This window comes from Mus caroli, chromosome 15, assembly GCF_900094665.2.
Source record: "Mus caroli chromosome 15, CAROLI_EIJ_v1.1, whole genome shotgun sequence".
NCBI classification, from domain to species: Eukaryota; Metazoa; Chordata; class Mammalia; order Rodentia; family Muridae; genus Mus; species Mus caroli.
In genome coordinates, this window is record NC_034584.1 from 52,959,047 (window position 1) to 52,978,531 (window position 19,485).

At 49.5% G+C, this 19,485-nt stretch overlaps 2 protein-coding genes across 11 annotated transcripts in view; one reads left to right on the forward strand and one right to left on the reverse strand.

Annotated features, from left to right (window-relative positions):
- Positions 1-37: 37 nt before the first annotated feature.
- Positions 38-6,152, forward strand: Ndufb9 (NADH:ubiquinone oxidoreductase subunit B9). The gene is made up of 4 exons (XM_021183699.2): positions 38-197; positions 2,513-2,705; positions 3,614-3,727; positions 5,931-6,152. Exons 1-4 carry the CDS (start codon positions 97-99, stop codon positions 6,060-6,062), a joined length of 540 nt encoding a protein of 179 aa, XP_021039358.1. The 5' UTR covers positions 38-96; the 3' UTR covers positions 6,063-6,152.
- Positions 6,153-7,933: 1,781 nt separating this feature from the next.
- Positions 7,934-19,485, reverse strand: part of Mtss1 (MTSS I-BAR domain containing 1) — a 138,664-nt gene continuing 127,112 nt past the window's right edge. For 2 of the 10 annotated variants that reach the window (XM_029469535.1, XM_021182752.2), the window contains 5 exons: positions 18,024-18,234; positions 14,961-15,080; positions 12,541-12,714; positions 12,015-12,222; positions 7,934-10,825 (listed from right to left, as the gene is read on the reverse strand). In XM_029469535.1, the coding sequence (XP_029325395.1) occupies positions 10,125-10,825; positions 12,015-12,222; positions 12,541-12,714; positions 14,961-15,080; positions 18,024-18,234 (1,414 nt within the window). In that variant the 3' untranslated portion in view covers positions 7,934-10,124. Of the gene's footprint in view, positions 10,826-12,014; positions 12,223-12,540; positions 12,715-13,958; positions 14,154-14,960; positions 15,081-18,023; positions 18,235-19,485 lie in introns of all 10 variants that reach the window. The other 8 variants (XM_021182746.2, XM_021182747.2, XM_021182749.2 and 5 more) reach the window with 5 other exon arrangements.

The following is a 19,485-nucleotide window of genomic DNA, read 5'->3' on the forward strand; positions in this document are numbered from 1 at the left end:
TCAGAGCACGCTCGTCCTTCCGGTTCCGCCTCGCAACCGCCCGTTTCCGGGTTCCCGGCAGCCCCTGCGGTGGCCGCTGAAGGTGAGCCGGGCGCGATGGCGTTCTGTGCTACCCCGGCCTACCTGACCCACCAGCAGAAGGTGCTGCGGCTGTATAAGCGCGCGCTGCGCCACCTCGAGTCATGGTGTATCCACAGGTGGGGAGAGGGGACCCGGGGCTCGGGGACGGAAGCCGAGGGGCCCCGTGGGCCAGGCTGATCAAGGACTTGGGGGAACACAGTGAAGGGACCCCTTGAACCCGGGTCCCGATGCAGTCCTCTCTGCTTGATCTGGCGGAGATAATTGTGTGGGGCGCAACCAGGACCCAGCGTAGAAGGTTGCATGAAGAAATAAAAAGTATCTAGGACTGTCACTGTCATTGATCTAACGCTAACGTTTTTATGACTCTGTCGTCCCTAACCTTAACAGTAATTTGTCCATTATCTTTAGTTTGCAGAGTAACTCAGATATTAGTGATATTTTAGCCTGATTTTACAGATAAGCAGGCTCATTACCGTCATGTCTATTCCACCTCCTACGTCATTTTATTTCTTTAACCATTGTTACTAGTCTTCTCGTTAAGTCTCATACGGTGGCATATGTTGGGGGAGACAGATATTCTCCATTACATACTGTGTCTGAGGCTAAGCAAAAAAAAAAAAAAAAAAAAAATACCCTTTTTACAAACAAACAACAATATAGTGTTAAAACGTGTAGACTTTCATGACCTAAAAGAAATGCAAGGGGCAGTGACAACCGAAGATGTGTAAGTCCCAGACCGCCACACTCTTATCCTAAAACCTAATCCCACAAAGAGGACTTCTAAGAAAAAGATGGAAAATTAACCCCGTAAGACCTGCAGAGGGTAACCCCCGAATCCTAGGATACAAGTTTGTGGTTACATCTCTTTGTTGTACAATGTTGTACAGTTGCTAGCTTCTTTTCAAAGTTTTTCGTATTTATTTAACAGAATTTGCAATTCAGCGTCCATTCTGGATGGCAAATAAATGACAGTTAACCCTCGATTTTGAGCTGCAATCCCCATGGATTAACGGGGAAGGTGACGGGGAAACTCAGAAGGAGCAGAGTTACCAGTGTTGCTAAGGAAGCTAAGCCTGCAAGAATCCAGACAGTGTTATAGTACAGCTGGAAATAGTAGGGCTCATATTCATGGAGGGAATAACCAAACTAGCTACTATGACAGCACTAACAGATTTGAAAGCTGACATCTTTTCTTAGTCCTTGTCCGCATCAGTTCCCTTAAAACAAAACAAACAAAAAAAAACCCGTGTTGATATCACCTGTGTGACAACCTTGCCTTCCTCCTTGTTGGGACAGCACTGCCTGGCATGCTAGGCCAGCTGGCCTGTAAACATGTGGGCATTTGTCACATCTTGTCATCCTGAGGAGGAACGCTGGGACCACTGATGTGTTCTCCCATGTCTAGTTTTACGTGGGTTTTAGGACTCCAAACTCGGTCCTAATGCTTGCATGGTACTTTACCTACTGAGCCACATCCCCCTAGCCCTCATTTGTCTTCTAGGACATTCACTGGTTCCACCTAAGGCTCTGTCTTAGGCACTGTGTTTCCTTAGGATGTCCTCAGTGTTGGTGCTTGAATTAGCTGTATTTCTAGTTGTCTATGAGGGCATCTGCTATCTGCTAAACTGAGTTTATCCAAATTCTTTAAAACCAAGCTTTTTTTTTTTTAATTCCTCATACTGATTATATTCTCAAATTTCCAGCTAATGACATTACTAGCAATTCAATTGTCTAGATGACCTCAAGGGTTCCCTAGTTCCCCTTCTGCCTCTAACATGTATCCTCATGCAGTGGACCTTATTGGACACTACTTTTTGTAAATTATTTTTTGGTGTAATGACTGTTGTATCACTGAGAACTTGAAACCTGCCAACCACTTTGTGAAGTGTACTTTTGTATATATGCTCTTGAAATGTGTATGTCAGCCTTTCCATTAAGTAACTTTCCCCAGACTATACAGCTAGTTTAGCAGTAGTCTAGAGAGGTTCCCTCTCATGACTTGGTGGTCTGGATGGGTATTTTGTTTTGTTTTCTTGGGTCTTGTCTGACAGTGACACAGGTCTTCCCATCTTCTGCTAGATGCTGTGCCAAATCCTGGAGATGGCATGGGTGATCTAGCAGAAGATGAGAGGACCTGTGGTAGTCACCAATGAGTGCCTATCAAATGAACCTGCAAAGGTTGTCACCTTTTCCTTTCCTGTCGAAATCCTTAGAGGAGAGAGGAAAATAGCTAGGTTGTACTTAATGCATTGTGCCTGTTACTGATGAGATGTTCAGCATCTGTTGCTGTTCCGAGGGCCACAGAGGAAGAGCTCACGAAGACCTGAAGTTGGTGAGGTGCCAGAAAGGTGCTCATCTGGCATGCATTGATAAGAGTGCTGCCCACTCAAGTAGATAACGGTTCTGATGTCCACACTCATTTCGATTTAAGGGACAAGTACCGGTACTTTGCTTGCTTGATGAGAGCCCGGTTTGAAGAACATAAGAATGAGAAGGATATGGTGAGGGCTACCCAGCTGCTGAGGGAGGCGGAAGAAGAATTCTGGCAGAATCAGCATCCTCAGCCGTATATCTTCCCAGACTCTCCGGGGGGCACTTCCTTCGAGAGATATGAGTGCTACAAGGTAGGTGAAGGGTGCAAGGCAGCTGCTTTACAGGACACCAGCCTTGTCTCCAGGCCCACACACCTCTGCCTTATATACCATGTGCCATTTGAGCCGTGGCCAGATTTTCCCTGACTGCTGAACTTTTTCCTCTCCTCTTTTCATAAATTCAGCCCTAAGGTTTGGCAGTGTACTTTTGGCAAAGCACAATGCTTAAAGTATTTGGTACATAGCTCATTTGGGGAACTTCAAGTTAGCCAGTTTGGATTGGTACTGAGCATTGCTGAGAGACTCAGGTGATGTTTGCATAACCCTTGGTGTTTAGTAGATGGGAGCCAGAGAGGAGGGATGCCAGCTCTCTTGGACACCTTTAATGTTTCGGCCACATGGCTCTTTAAGGCGTTCTCTCTTACCTGGTCTCTGCTTGCCCTCTGCTCTTCATTGCTTACAGTCAGAAATGGTCCAGTAATAACTGTCTCACATGCATACACACTATTGTATACGTATATGTGGTGTGTGATATATGTATGTGTTGGTGAGTATACTGGTAGAAGCCAGGGTCGTTTGCAGGGCTCTTCCTTAGTTGCTCTTTACTTTTATTTCTTGAGATGAGGTCTCTGCTGAACCTGGAGACTCTCTTTTTTTTGTTTTTCTTTTGGCTAGGCTGGGTGGCCAGGAAGCTCCAGGGATCCTTTCACCAGTCTGGCCCGTCACTGGGATTACAGGTGCTTAGCACCACGCCCGCTTTTGCATGGGTGCTGGCACTCGGTACTCAGGTTCCCATGGCTGAGTGGTAAGCACTTGACCAACTGAGCCAGCTGATAACTGACAGCGGCCCCTTGAGTTTTGTCTTCTGTCCCCTGAGCAGGCCGTGTCCACGGCATTTCTAGTTATCCTGCGGAATAACGCGTGCTGTTCTCTTTCGGCAGGTTCCAGAGTGGTGCTTAGATTACTGGCATCCCTCTGAGAAAGCAGTGTATCCTGATTACTTTTCCAAGAGAGAGCAGTGGAAGAAGCTGAGGATGGAGAGCTGGGATCGGGAGGTGCGTCTTTCGACAGTGCACCAGAGCGTTTTGCTTGGTCTGCATGTGGATGGAGCTTGCCTCTGTGGGCTGGGGTCCACAGTCCAGCCGTGACGGTCATGCTGACTTCTTAGCCAGACTTTTAGTTTCTCACTGTGTTCATTTTCACATTGGCCATCTTCCAGATACGTTGTCTCTAGTGCGCTTTGAACCTCTCTGATCTCTCACCTCCACCTCCTCTTCCTGTTCTATAAAACTCCTTGTCCTTTCCCTACCCCAGAGGCCTAGGCATTCTTCATTCAGCTTAGGATGGTCAGAGTTGGGCTTTAGCAGCTCTTGTCATAGCGTGGGTGCTATGTTGGAGAAGCCAGGAATAATCAGAAGCCCAGTTTAGGGTTTGTGTGGTAGTTTCAGTGAAAAGGTTGTGTGGTCCACAGAGTGCTACAGTAGCTGTGGAAGGGGTATGGACAGGCAGAACGTCCCCTGGAGGGATCTTCATTGGCTATGGGAGATGGGGTCAGGGACATGAGAAACCAGTGGTTTCCAGGTTCTGCAGTTCAGGGCTGGTGACCAGGTAGGGAAGACTGGTATAAGGTGGAGAGAAGTCCCGGATGTCAGGGATTATCAAACATTCAGAAGGGTGAAGCTTGGGACTCTGGCGTCTGAAGGAAACATTCCACTTGGCAACTAGGAGTGTAGGATCTGGTCTAGAAATGGAAGTCTGTCACGTTTTCAGTTTTATTTAAAATTGTGGAGACGACTGAGATCCTTGAGAGGAAACTAAAAAGGCTCTTTACTCTGTTGTAGACACGTGTGTGTAACTGCATTCAGGTGAAAGGGAGGCTCTCAGTATCCCGAGAGGACAGCCACGGGAGTGGGTATGGCGGGTGGGGAGCACATGGAAAAGTAGGCTTGCCAAGTGACAGTGATGGCCCATCTGACACTGGGCAATTGATGCAGTAGACATTGGTTTGTTCTAGTATTTTCTCCTTAGCTATACTGACCTTTCGGGTCCAGTTTGCCCATTGAGCCGTTTCTCCAGCCAAGTAAGAGAATTCCAGAGCCAGGCAGTGGTAGCACACACCTTTAATCCCAGCACTTGGGAGGCAGAGGCAGGTGGATCTCTGTGAATTCAAGGCCAGCCTGGTCTACAGAGTGAGCTATATAGAGAAACCCTGTCTGGGAAAATAAAACAAAACAACAGGAGACTTACAGTGTATCAAAGGGAAGGGTCATATAGGGTCTAAGCTGAATTTAAAAAGGCAGTTGAGACAGTCTGATACAGAGAACTCCAGGTCAGAAGGGATGTGTAGATCAGTTCCCTTGGCATCTTGGAGGGTACTTATGCAGATGGGCAGGCGGGCAGCAGGAACTAGATACTGGTCTCTCAGTTTACCATTTTTGAAGTTGTACTGGTTATGTGAGATAAAGTCCAGGATGTTGGAATTAGAAGGCCTTAGCCAAGGTGGAGTAGAAAGGCCTCTGTGGCCAAGGGACATCATGTTTTGTAATAAGTATTAGAGCATATTGAGGCTTAGAATATATTTTCATGGTAAGCAGCAGGTTTGTTCTGCCAGTGACCACTGAGGACCTCTCCTGAGTCTCCCCCGCCCCCTTCTCTCTTTGCTTTCAGCTCCTGGATGTTATCCAGTGCTGTGTATGGATGAGCTCTTACTTCTAGGTCCAGTCCCGTTAGGACAGTGATGCTGAGAATCCTGTTGGGCAACATCCGGCAGGGCAGAGCCTACTTTTCATGTGACTTCACCTGAATTCTTGTCCAGGCTGCTCCCTGGGAACTTGTTAATTTGCATCACTAGTACATCTGAGCTGGGCTTCTTAATGCTTTGGGAGAGTGCTTAGATAGGAGTGTTTTCCTGGGGACCATGGGACACCATGACAAACGGAATCAGGCAGACTAGTGGCTTTGCTGAAGGAGTAGGTGACAGGAGAGTGCTCAGCTTTGCTGTGCTAAGAGAACAAGTGAGAACAGCCACCTGGCTCACCAGGAATGACACCACTGGGAAGGCAAGGCAGGGAGACCGGTCGACTCAAGACTCTTTGTTGTATTGGGAGACTCAGGCATAGAAACAGTGCAGGTTTATATGAAATAACCTCTTCTTGATGCTGATTCCGGGTGGAGGGAGACATAGCCCACTGTCTGAGCATGCACATGGGTCTTACTGTGAGAGTCCTTAGTAACTGTCCCTTCCTTGTCCCCTTCTAGGTTAAGCAGCTGCAGGAGGAAACATCACCTGATGGTATTATGTCTGAAGCTTTGCCTCCTGCTAGAAGGGAAGGTGACTTGCCCCCACTGTGGTGGCATATTGTGACCAGACCTCGGGAACGGCCCACATAGAGGCAGGCCCCTCACTGTTTGTTCATGCTTGCAAGTGAGAGTTTCAGAGCACACTCACACTTGCCCTAATAAAAGGAACTAGACACGTTGGCTGTGCCTGAAGTGTTCTTCCAGGTTACTGTGGCACCAAGTGCTTGCCTGCAGTGTGGTGTGGTTTGGTTTTTACCATGTATGGCCAGGTTTTTTAAGGTGCCTGTAGAATTATATTGATAGCACACGTGCTCTGTAAGGAAAAACTTCACAGAGCTAACCTGTGTTCAAGTGTTAGGGCCAGGTTGGCTTTCATCTTAGTACATGTACACTCAAGCACACTTGTGCACACGGACACACTCATGCAGGGCAGAGAACCGTGTGGGTGGCACTCCTCACCTTCCATCTTTAAGATGAGGTCTCTAGTGCACTGCTGTGCTCAGCTGCATGAGTGATGGAGCTCCAGACCTAGGTCCTCATAAGTGCTTTATCCACTGAGCCATCTCCCTTGCCCACAACTGAGAAAAGGCTGAAGATGAAGGCTTAACTAGTAAAGGGAAGGAATAAACAGAAGAGAAATACGGAGGGCTTTAAAAGAAAGAAAGAGAGAGCTGGAGAGATGGCTCAGCGTTTAAGAGTACTGATTGCCCTTCCAAAGGTCCTGAGTTCAGTTCCAAACCACCACATGGTGGCTCACAACCATCTGCAATGGGATCGGATGTCCTCTTCTGGGGTGTCTCCAGCTACAGTGTGCTCACATACATTAAATAAATAATTCTTTTTTTTTTTTTTTTTTTGGTTTTTCGAGACAGGGTTTCTCTGTATAGCCCTGGCTGTCCTGGAACTCAAGAAAAAGCCACAGATGCAGGCGGTTTCTCAGTGCCCCTGCATTGTAGGAGTGCAGGGTGCTGCGGCTCCGTGCTGCCTTCTTCATTCCCTAAGGCTTTGCTAATGGGATTTAGTCCTTATGAAAAAAGCAACTCTGAAACAGCTCAGAGCAGGCATAGGCCCAGTGCAGCCTTCTGGAGGGGAGTGGAGGTTTGCCAGTTGGGGCTCAAGAGTGCAATGTGGGATGATTTGGGATTCAAGGACCCAGCTGTGCCTCTCTGCCGAGCAGTCAAAGGTAAGGATATAGCAGACCTTTGTAAGTATCCCAAGTTCGTTTTTTTACAAAGGTAGAGCAGGGAAGGCTAGCAGTCAAGCCTGGTCTGCCCCCAGGAGCCGTGTGTGGAGAGAACTGCTGCCCAGACTGCCCATAGGCCTTTCCGCTCCACGGCACGCTCATGCCGGGTAGTTTTTAAAAGTGCACGCCTGTAACTCAGCACTTGAACTCTGCAGAGTTCCAGGTAAGCCAGGGCTGCAGAGGTGAAACAAGAAAGTAAGGCATTCTTTGTTTTAAGATTTATTTTATGTCTGTGAGTACACTATAGCTGTACAGATGGTTGTGAACCTTCATGTTTTTGTTGGGAATTGAATTTTTTAGGGCCTCTGCTCATTCTGGTCAACTCCGCTCACTCAGTCCCTGCTTGCTCTGCCCCAGAGATTTATTTGTTATTACACATAAGTCACTGTGGCTGTCTTCAGACACACCAGAAGAGGGCATCAGATCTCATTACGGGTAGTTGTGAGCCACTATGTGTTTGCTGGGATTTGAACTCAGGACCTTCTGAAGAACAGTCAGTGCTCTTACTTGCTGAGCCATCTGGCCAGCCCAAAGTAAAGCGTTCTTAAGCTACCAGTAAAACCGAGTTGCTTTTAGGTCGTTAACTCACTGGAACTGTTTATTAGGCAACTCTAGCCTTTACATCTTACAACTGCCACAGACGTAACTCCCCGGACATTTTCTAAGCTTAGTTTGAGGCTCTGTCCATGTTCTAACAATCTGAAGGAGACCTGAGAACTCTTTTTCTTAGTGATTCTTTATTTATAAGGTAGGCAGAAGCAACTGTTACAGGGAGACACGTTACACGCCGTTATCTATACAAGTTTCAAACAAAACTGCACAGGGAGAGGTCAACTCTCAATACAAACTAGCAACTAAATCACAATAATTTACCTTTAGAAAGGGTTCAATTTCAGCTGTGACACTGCTTTTACAGTATGCAAAAACACAAACAGAACTACCCAAGGTGTTTGTCACATTCTTTCTACATTGAATTTGGCAACAGTGTATATTAACTTTATTCGGATTATACTAACGTTTAAAAACTAAACAAGTGAGAAGCTGTACCAGCGTACAGTTCCCTCTGTTCCTTTCCAAGGTTTAAAATACCGCTTGGATCTGTTAGAATGACCTTGCAGCGACGTCTGCATCCGCAAAGCCATCTCAAGCATCATATGCACAAGGCATCAGCTACTTTGAGTCGTCAAGATTGGCGGGCTAAACCACAGGCACTACTGTTTGCTTCGTCTGCAAAAGGAGCTTGTTTTTCAAAGAAAAGAGCTTAAGTCATTTCTAATAATCATGCCTCTGCTTTAAAGCCATAACATAAAATGTCCTTTGAGCAATCAGTCACAGCCGTGTTAAATGTTATCTATAGAGCAATGGCTAGAGGAACGGTACTCTCACATCCGAGGTGGTGGTGTGTTAAAGTAGATTACGTCATCAGAGGCTAGAGCCAACAGAGATCTGCGGAGCACATGGGACCCACCAAGTCTCCTGCCCAAAATGTCAAGCGTGGACTGTCAGCTGCTGTGCCGCGGAGGGCCTTGCCCTTTGAACAGCTGTCTTTAAATGTGAGCTCTTGAAATCTACAGTTCTCTGTTGACTTTAGGGATGGGCATTTTAACAAATTTAACTTCCACTTAAAGAAAGAAAAGACAAATTCACTTTTAAAGAAAGAAAGAAAAAGAAAAAAAAAAAACATTGCCTGAATTGAAATCAGACTCCCAGTTGACAGTAAATAAATCCATTTTGCTCCGGTGTGTAGAAGCCAATCAACTGTCCTTATGTAAGGAAGGGAAGAAAAACAAGCCCCCAGATTGGTAAGCACATTGGCAAAATTGCTAGACTCCAAGCTGGTTACCCTTGATAAATCTGTTTGAATTTTTTTTCTTCTTCAAAATATCTGGGCTTTTCAATGCACCCAGCCTGCTGGGCACAGTTAAGTAAAAGGCATTTTCTATATCTAAGAATTCCCTGCTATCATTTTAAAATGTTTGCACGTTTTCTGAATTGCCTTACCCCTTTTGGATGTATTTGGATTCAGTGGAAGTGAGTATAAGAGACGAGAAAGTAAAGAAGGGACTATGTCTACCCATGGCAGCAGCATGCGCAGGACCGGGTGTGGGTGCTGTGTGTGCGGTCAAGAGGAATGCCGGGAGAAAGGAAGTCTTTAAAAACCTTACAGAAACAAACACTGCAATCTAGTATGGCTTATTCAGATGCGTTAACCATGAAGCTACTGGAAATTCAACCTACAAGGCTACTCTTAAATGTAACAGGATTGGCTATGTTGACAGTGTGCCCCTCCCCCAGCCCTCCCCCCAATCCCCACACAGTCCACCATGTCCGGTTTCCTTCTCTGCGTACTGCTCAACTGCTACTCCTGCGTTTCTCCTCCAGAACACAGTATATGTGAGTGAGGGTTTCACCCCTTATCCGTTGTGTTTATCCATTAAAATAACTTGAATTTGCTTCTAAACTAGACAACTACAATGCACCTACAAAAGCGTGAGGGAAGGAAAAAGAAAAGAGAAAAACAACTAAGTATGTAATCCTCTTGTGAAATTACTCCAAGGTTCCCATCCCAACCCACCCCCCTCCCCTTTATGCTTTTAAAATTTTACAAAGACCTGTAAAAAAGTTAAATGGAATTTGGCACCTTCAGAAAAATCAAAAGGGAAACTAAGATTAAAATATGCAGAAAGAAACCGTCAATATTTACAAATTAAAAGATCAAGGTTATGTCAATTACATATGTTGCTTTTAATTCTTATCTAAAGATGTCGAATACTTTGAAAAGAGCAGGATTCCGAATTGCCTACAAAATCGTTTGCTTGATTATAGACTGGAATGGATCAAGACAAATTAGGCTTTATTAATTAAAGAGTTCTTTCGAGCTGGCAGCATCTCCTGGGAACCAGGAGAACCTAAGAGAAGCGCGGTGCTGAGCGATCGTTGGTGGTCGTCTTCTTCAGCTTCACGCCCCTCCGGATGGCGTTCAACATGTCTTCTCCCTGAGGACTTTCTCTGGGGCTCAGGTCTGCGGGGTCACTCTCTGGAATCGGGCCTGGGGAGACAGTGGCACTTGGGGGGTCCCTTTCCTGGTCTTCAGCCTCGCTCTCTGGAATCGCCTGTCTGTGTTCCTCAGGGATACTGGGCTTTGGGCCTGGAAGTGGAGGGTTGACGGGCGCTTGGCCACTCCACAAGGAAGAGGGTATATTGCTGACACCCTGGGGCCCCTCCCCTGCAGATGGAGACTCGGGGCTGTGCTCACCCCGCTCCTCTGGCCCATCTGGAGGGGATGGCAAAACCCCAGGGAGGTCTGGGACAGTTGGGGTTTTGACAGGGACCACTGGTGTCTTGATGGGAATAGGACCAGCTCCGATGGTCCCCCGGCGGACAGAAGGCTTGGTGGAAGGGGTCCGTCGGATGGTCGCCACCCCTGGTGTGACCATAGCAGGTCCGAGAGTGGTGGGCAGGCCAGCCGTTGAGGCTGGACGCTTGGCTTGGAACATCCGCCTGTAAGACTGGCTGATGTCACTGTTCCTTGGAATGGTGGAGGACTTGTCGAATTCTTGCTGCTCTGCCTCCTGGTCGCCACTTACAGAGAAATAATCGTAATCTGAAACTGAGGATAGGAACTGATTAGATGGTCCAGGGCCAGGGCCAGGGCCAGAGCTCTTCTTTTCCCTTGCTGTGGTAGGAGGATGAGAATCACACCAGGCAGAGTACACGTGGCCTCACCCTCCCCTGCCCCGATGCCCACTGCCTCAGTACCAGTTCCCTTATAGGAGCCCTTTGCTCTGTTCACTAATGTACCCTGGGCATCCACAACAGAGAACTGTGAGGTGGGGGAAAGAACCCCAGAGCACTGAGCTGTGACAACGCTGCTGCCAACGACTCTGGGAGGTCGGATCAAAGGACACAAATTTGTCCGGTCATCTGGTCTACAATTAGCCATGAGAAAGCTCTCTCTCTCAGAACAGTGTTGGCTTTACCATCTTCATGATAACAGCTAACAGCCCAAGTGAGGGCTAGCAAGGGATGGAGCGCCTGAAAACCAAATACAAATGGCTCTGTGTGTATCTCAGGGCAACAAAGGAGGGATGCTTACAGTAAGCATTGTGGGGCCAGGTTTCTGAACAGCTTGTCAACTGAACTGGAGGCTTGAGGCTAGGTAATTCTTTGTTTGGGTGAGGTCTGGAGGGCTAGTGTTTCAGAGGTGGGTTAGAAAACCCCCAGCCTCTTGGCTTCTAGACACCAGTAGTACCCTTGCGGTTCTGACTACTAAAGATAGGTCCAGACTACTGACTGTCCCTGAGGGGTTGGGAGGAGGGACACCTTTACTTGAGATTTACTTGATCTTTAATAACGTGTTATACAGAGAGCCTTTAGCCAACCATCCCACAAGTAGCTACTCTTGTGTCAGATGTCTGCTCTGTCTGCCCCATGTGTATGGTGATGAGGGAGAGAGGTGAGGTGCCCACCTCCGACTAGATTAAGAACTTAGGGGCTGGATTCCATGGAGTTATGTGGACTTGGTCAAGTTACTGAGCCTCAGTGTCCGCATCTGTAAAATGGGGATAGAATCTCTCTCCTGTGTATGATTGTGAAGATTAAAACGAAGAAGAGGCGCCTCACACAGTGCCAAGCACACACGAGCATGGGCCTCATTTCAGGGTGGGGAGCATTGCACACGGATGGCAAGAAATGAGCAAAATATCCCCAAAGCACCCAGAGACGACAGATTCCAAAGCCCATGTGTAGCCAGGGGTTAGGCTGTGGTTAGAACAGCCGCCGGCTCGCTGCCTCCTCACCTGGACCCGCCCGGAAAGCCGGACGGCAAGCTGGGCGCCTCGTACCTTGGGAGGGGATGGTATCCTCAGAGCAACACGGGGTGGTGGTCTGGGTGCTGTAGCCGCTGGAGCACTGTAGTGAGTCCCGGCTGCTCCTCTGCACGTCCAGCTGGAGGCCCCGGGACAGAGCGAGTGTCAGTTCCTCACAGGCCGCCATCTCCTCACCAGGCTGCAGGATGGAGGCCAGACACACCAGGGAATGTAAACTCAAGAGACCAGAGCCACCATACCCACAGCTTTAGGTGGGACCCCAGGTCAGTCCTGTGAGCATCATCAGTGTCTGTGGTGACTACTTAGACCTGCATAGTTCTCATGCAGGAACTAGAGTTCTACATCTCTTACTACTACACGAGGGTTCTCCTCCTGTCTTATACATTGTGGAGCTGGGGAAGGATGGAGAGTCACCCCTCCAGCTGCTCAGGGTCCCTTGGTCCCCCATTTTGGCCTAAGTGTGAATCCAAGCAGATACAGAGAACAGGTATATCACCCTGGTGGCAGCTGACACCGTCATGCTCCTTGGTCTCTGCGCCTCTTCAGCACCTGCAGGTGGCCCTCCGGTCGTAGTGGGTCCTCCCCCATTGGAATCTGGCTCACGTTTCTCTTTGCGGCGCTGGAGGGTGTTCACCAGTGGCTGGTCATAGGGTCCTGGCTTTGCCCAGTCCTGAGTAGAACAATGTAGTGAAGAGCCATGGCCCCCAACCCAGATAGAAGGCTAAAGCCACCCGTTCACAGCTGCCCACACAAGGTAACTCTAGCAGAGGCTAGCCCCTAGCCTTCTGCCTGCCCACACTGAGTACTCCCCCCACCCCGCCCCCACCAGTACCTCCCATCTCCTCCTCCCTGCCCAAGATTAAAAACTCTCAACAACCAGGTAGCAGAAGCCACCTGACAGCTGGCCACTATATACCAGAGCATCAGCCGGGAGAGAGAGGGGGAGAGAGAGAGAGAGCTTGCCATCTCAAGGAGCCAGGCCCGCCCTTCTGCTGGAAGGACCCACTCTCCTAGAGCAACTGAATGACTTGGCCAAGGCTAAGTGGCCACCAGGGAGCCCTAGCGCACCACCAGCCATTCTACAGGTGCACCTGCCACCCTGGGACAGGGAGGGCTCTAGGATCTGCAGAGGGTTTTGGGGACTCTGAGAGATGAAGTTATAAGCTGCTCAAAATACTGGCAGCCCCAGGGACTGACTTACCATCCTGGAGCTTCAACCACCCTGGTGGAAACTACTTAAAAGTTTGATTTTTTATATTGAAACAAACATGTTTCAACATAAAACAATCAAATGCGAAGTTAATATACTTCCAAGCGAGGGCATGATCCAATGCATACTCCAGGCTGCAGTTCTGCTATTGCAGCGGGACTGTCATCTGGGGACAAGTTGAGCATATGGCTAAGGAGGGAGACCATAGGCTCTGATAAAACTTCGGGCAGCCCAGGAGGGAATGAAGCCAGCAGGCTCCACCCAAATGCAGAGCCTAGCCGAGTCCCTGATTTCCAGCCTCCAGGGCTAACTCTCTAAAGGAAGACTCAGGTTTCTGTTCCATGTGGAAAATATCTCTAGCTGTTTTTTGGTGCTCCCCGGGGCAGGGGTGGGGGGGGGGCGGCTTCCTGAGGAAGAAGGATTGTGGGGAAGAGGGCAGAGTGTGTAAGTGAGGGTAGAGTCGAGGGGAAGATGGTAGGTGGGGGAGAGGATGGCAGAACAGAAGACAGGTGAGCACAGAAGCAATGAGGGAGGGAGGGAGGGAGGAAAGGAGGGAGAGAGGAGCGAAGGGAGGAAGGAGGGGAGGAGGGAGGGGAAGAAGGAGGGAGGAAGCTGTAAAGGGAGGGAGGAGGGAGCTGTAAAGGGAGGGAGGAGGGAGCTGTAAAGGGAGGGAGGAGGGAGCTGGAGAGGGAGGAGACACAAACCTTCCAGCTAGGGATCTGAGATGACGGGAACATGCCGGGCCCAATGGTGTAATAATGAGCGTAGTCAGGAAGGTGGACAGAGGTGACTCGAGGGAGCAGGCGGGAGGCAGGCAGGCAATGAGGGAAAGGGCCTGCACCCACGGGCCCTGCATGGGACTCACTTGGTAAACTACAGTGAGAAAACCCATTAGACAACTGGAAACAAAAACAAAAAAGGGAGGAGAAAAGGAAAAAAAAATTAATATAACAGGATGAGTGTAGAGGTCCAAGATGGCATTGACACCGAGGGCATGGGGAAACCTGAATATTTACAAACAAAATCAACACCGGCCCTCTTCTGCCTGTGAATGACTCAGGAGGAGAGCCAGGGTGCAAAGAGCTATGGACTCAGTCAGGCAAACATCTGACCTGTGTTTTAGAACCGTTTAGGAATCCACCATTGTCCTTAATTTGCAACGATGTTAGTGTTTTAATTTTTTTTAAAACCAGCAAAGCCACCGCACTAGGGAACCGACTCATCACGTTAAGCAAATCAGGGTATCTGGAGGTGTTCCAAACGGATCTGTTCATTCTAGGTTTCCCAATCGGCACACTGCTCGGGATGCAGACTCCGCATCAAGCTTAGGGATGTGGGGAGGGGGGACGTGCAAACTGAAAAGCGGGAAAGCATATGACCTCGGACACAGTGAGATGTCACATCCAACAGTCTTGTGGGATGTTTGAGAGGGAAGAAGGGAGAAGGGATGAACACAGACCCTGTTCTGGGGAGGAAGCCTTCACACCTCCAAGTCCCCCACGCCCCTTTCCTCTCCCTCACTGACCACCCTAGGCAGCTAGGGAGCCCTCCACCTATCCAGGCCCTATCCCAAAGAGAGCTCAGCTTTTGGAGCAGATCTTGAGTTTCCTTCGGGTTCCTACAGCTGCGGTGGCTGTGTGTGCAGCAGGCAGGCGGGGGCAGGTCAGGAAGAACAGCCCACCAAGGCTGCAACCCTGGCCAGTCACCTTCTCTGTGGACACCCAGGCGCCCATGGTAGAGCCTGAGCTGACTGAGGTGGGGGAGCTGCACTCGCTCACTGACTGGCAGGTTTCCGACGCTTCAGAGGAGGCCGAGCTGGATGAGTTCTGTAGCGGGGGAAGAGCCACACAGAAGGGGACCAACAAACCAAACCACAGGTCGCCGGAAGTCATTATTAAAATAAAGGAGGAAGGACGGGGTGGGAAGGGCACGTACAGAAAGGGAGACAGAGACAGACACATACATAGAAGAGGGGGGGAATGAGAGAAGCAGACAGTAAGTTACGGCTTCATTTTCACCGGCACAGGTTTTAAGAAAGCAATGTGAGACCCGGCCACGCTTCGGCCCTGCTGCGCGTGGAGCCCGCAGACATTAGCTGGCACTTGTCTGGTAGAGTGACACCAGATCATCACACTGGGCCTCTCCGCAAGCTCTGTGCCCTTGGGCATACGACAATATACCACAAGGACACGGAATGGACCTCATAGGTCCATAGGTATTGTACATTGCACAAAACTGTCCCTAGGCAAGCGGTGGCTGAATGGTGGCTCTAATTCCTAGCTTCTTATTGGGTCTAGCACAGCTTCTGTGGCACCTCCCATCTTAAGGAGAGATCTGAGGTTCTCTGTCTAGACAGTGACTTGGGAGATTCTGAGCAGGGAAGCCTGGTGAGGCATCTGGAGAGGACCAGATGTGGGGAATGGGTGCCAGTGCTGATGCCACTAAGCCCAGGTGCCTGACAGTCCCCTGCCCCGAGCCTGGCCTTCTGACACTCTGCTGTAGTAGGGACTCTGCCTTTATGGTCACTGGTATGCTGCCTCAACTCTGCGGCCTAGTGTGGTGGTTTTAATGAGAATGGGTCCTGTGGGTTAGTATATTGGAATACTTGGTCTACAGTTGGCAAAACGGCTTGTGAGGGATTAGGAAATATGCCCTTGCTACAGGGAATGTCACTGGGGACAGGCTCTGAGGTTTCAAAAGCCCACACCACTCCCCGTGAGCCCTCTCTACTTCATGACACCAAGCCCCTTACTCCAAGTCCCTCACTGTTAGCTACACACTCTAGCTTAACTCCGTTTTGATTAAGTAAGTCAGGTCCTTCAGCACTGTGAGTGCCTGGATCAACCATCAAGGATGCCAGCTTCACGTTTCTATCCTTCTCCTATCTCAGAGGGGAGGTGGAGCCCTCTGGCTGGTGCGATTTGGGAAATGTCTTACAAGTTCCTCTTTACTTGATTGCAAGCAGCTGTGCTGTCTGAAAAGGAATAATTCTCTTTTAAATTCTGCTGCATCCTTTGGCTTATTATAACTATCCTAAGGCTGGGGGTGTAAGACAATGGTTGGTCACACGCCTGTGAGAGACTCTGGATTCCATACCCAGCACCAACAAAACAAACAGAGAGCCTACTGGTGTGTATGCGAGTGTGCACCCTCCCCCCCCCCGCCTCTGTGTGTGTACCCTGGATTCCACACCTAACTCCAACAAAATGTACAAAGCTTATTGGAGGGGTGTGTGTGTGTGTGGGAGAGAGAGAGAGAGAGAGAGAGAAAGAGAACAGACCCTGGGTTCCACATCCAGTACCAAACAAACAAACAAACAAACAAACAGAAAGCCTACTGCTGTGTGTGAAGCAGCCAGAGGTTAGTGTTAGTGTCCTTTTCTCCCGTCCCCCTGCTTCTGTGAGACAAGGTCTCTCACTAAACGCAGAAACCACTGATTGGCCTCATTAACTACCCAGCAAGGGGATCACCAGTCCGCAGCCTCCCAGTGTTCACTGAGGTGAGAGGCATGTGTCACTCCACCCTGGTAAGTGTTGAAAATCCAAACTTGGCTTGAGTGTCAGGCACTTTCCCTAGCCTACTCTTGGGAACTAGCCAGGTAGGTACAGGCTTTCAGAACTCAGAGACCGACACCCCCCTCCCCCCACCAGACATCACTGGGGCATAAATTGTGCTTGGGCCACTAACAGCGGCATGAGAAGAGAGAAAGGCTTTGCATTTTCAGCAAGGGTTATCAGGGTACGAGACTGTGTTAGTTCTCAATCCGTTAGAAACAGACAGAGCTAGACTGCACACTAGGTGGCCTTTAAGGAAACAATGGTTCTGCCCTCCTTCTGACCACATGCAGATTGGTAGGAGCACAGCAGGCATGGCTTAGTGAGCACATTAGAGGGATGGAGGCCCTGGGTGCCAAGCCAAAGCACCCTAGCTGAGACACATACTGAAAGTAAATGCAGTTCGCTCGGGCCAGAGCCTTTCTGTGGGAAATCGCATCTCTAAAGGGGGAAAATGAGGGGAAAGGCTCACATGGCTAAATTATGCTGAAGAGCTCTGAAATATGAGGTTCTGCACTTGCTAACCTTGGCTGAGCAACCAGGTTCTCTGGCTCAGCCTCCCCACACTCCTCTGCCTTCCAGCAGGTGGCGCTATAGATGGGACCCAATAGATGGTGGCACCAATCATGTCCTAGCATTGGGTACACTGTGCTAATTAATTAACAAGTGTGGAGCCAAAGCTGACAAACTGGCCCTAAGAAACAGGCACCCCAAGGGTTGTAAACACCACCAACACACACAAGAGACCTGGTCTAGCTTGGTGAGTGTCATCCAAACTACGGTACATGGAGAGATTACACATCTTTCCTCCTCCCGGGGTCAAAGTGCCAACAGGGTTACCCACGGGGGCTCTAATAAGCCATTCTCACTGGAACTGAGGGTTTGGGGAAATCACTGTTCACCAATAGGGTCTCTGTCCCTGGGGAAAAACCTGAGATGACATGAAGAGGAGGTGTCCCCATTGTGGAGCATTATGTCAGACCAACTTAGGTACTACAAGGATGCAGGGGAGAGACCCAGTCTCTTTAAGGCTACCTACTTAGAAGTGATAGCTTACCCAACCAACATAGTATTTGTAACTACTGCTGATGCTGAGACAGGCTTCCAGCCCAACTTAGAGGATCTCTCCCTTTGGGGGTCTCTTTTAAATGACCCATCAGCAGTGGTCAGGGCGCCCTGGGTGCCTGCTGCTCTCTGGGTGAAGGGCGTCCTTACCTGGTTGGCAGCTTCAGGTGGCATGGGAGAGGGTGACTTGGACTGGAAGGCGTCCTGGGATATGAACCCTGAGTCGTGGGAGGATACGCTGGACAGCCTCACAGGGGCCTGCTGGGCCAGGTTAGAGCTGCGGTACCGGTAATGCGAGCTGGGCGAGTGCGAGTGGGATCCACTGGACCGGGAGTCACTGCTGTTGACGCTGTTCAGGCTGCTGTTGGGAAAAGCATAAGGAAACATCAGCTCCTTGCCCCGGAGAAGCATACAAACTCAGGACATGTTATCCAAGACCCAATCCGGGCTGGTGAGCAAGAGGTTCTTTTAGGCGAACAGCAAGAGAGCTAGGTTTCAGGTCTCTGAGGCTACTACGTGGCAGTCTTAGCATGCAAGCGCCTATACTTTTTACAAAAAAAAGCAATGAGGCCCAACTCTACTGTGCCACCTACCAACAAAACTGAGGAACAAATGCTTGGGATATAAAGAAAGAGAAGTGGGGGCGATCTCTTCTGCCTGCAGCAAAAACCCGCTAAGTCCAAAGCAGGGACACGGTCTCACATCCTTGAGTAGACTACCTGGATTCGGATGACCAGAGGCCACACAGCTAAACAGCACTGGCAGATACCTTATGCTTAAGATGGATCCCATCCTAAGTGGATTCCATCCACCAAAGTACATCGGCCAATCAACTCGGAGGGGGAGGGGATGGGGCTGGGGGGGGGGCGGGGACGACTGAGTGCAAGCGCTATGTATGGTGAGTTGACTACTGGCTCTACTCCTTCGTGGGCATTTCCCTGTTAAACCATGTGTGGCTGGGTGTAGCAGCCTGGGCAGCTTTCGGTGAGGAGAGCCAGTCAGTGCTAAGCTGCTTACTTCTACAGTGAACCAATAAGCAGGTAGTAGAGCGATGGCTCTGACCCTGGAGGCACTCTGCCTGCAAGCAAGCAGAGCTAAAATGTGCAGGGCAGTTACAAAACCCCTTGGGGGGATGTAGCAGCCTGGCAAGCCTGGGGAAGCCTCAGGGTTTGCAAACGTGTGTGGCTGTGGCTGGTCGATGCTAAGATGCCTTGCAGGGATCTGTCACACACAGGTGAGCACAGCAGGGGGAGCAAACAGCCGTGGGGAGATAAATGCTACGATTTTTAGCCAGAAGATGGCATTTGGGGACCGAAAGGCACTCCAGCCAGCTCCTGTCAGTGAACTGAGTAAGGCCAGGAGGAGAAGGCAGTGTAGCTTGTTCTGCACTAATGAGACGGGCCTTGCTGAGCCACTGAAACATAAAAAGGATTTTCCTCTGACTCAAGTAAACATACAGCCCATTAAAGGCGCCAAGAAAACAAGCAACATCTTCGGGGAAGAGGTGAGGACACAGCCTCTTGACTGGAACTGCCTGCCACGTATGTACCCGACAAGCTCTGGGGTGAAATGAAGCAGGCAGGATGCTGGGCCGCATCTCCCGAACAGCCCG

Bases quoted from the DNA above. Each gene is read 5' to 3' on its own strand.
- Ndufb9 (XM_021183699.2), top strand. From the start codon at position 97: ATGGCGTTCTGTGCTACCCCGGCCTACCTGACCCACCAGCAGAAGGTG. The intron at 198-2,512 runs GTGGGGAGAGGG...TTTCGATTTAAG, and splicing joins GAGTCATGGTGTATCCACAG to GGACAAGTACCGGTACTTTG. The intron at 3,728-5,930 runs GTGCGTCTTTCG...GTCCCCTTCTAG, and splicing joins TGGAGAGCTGGGATCGGGAG to GTTAAGCAGCTGCAGGAGGA.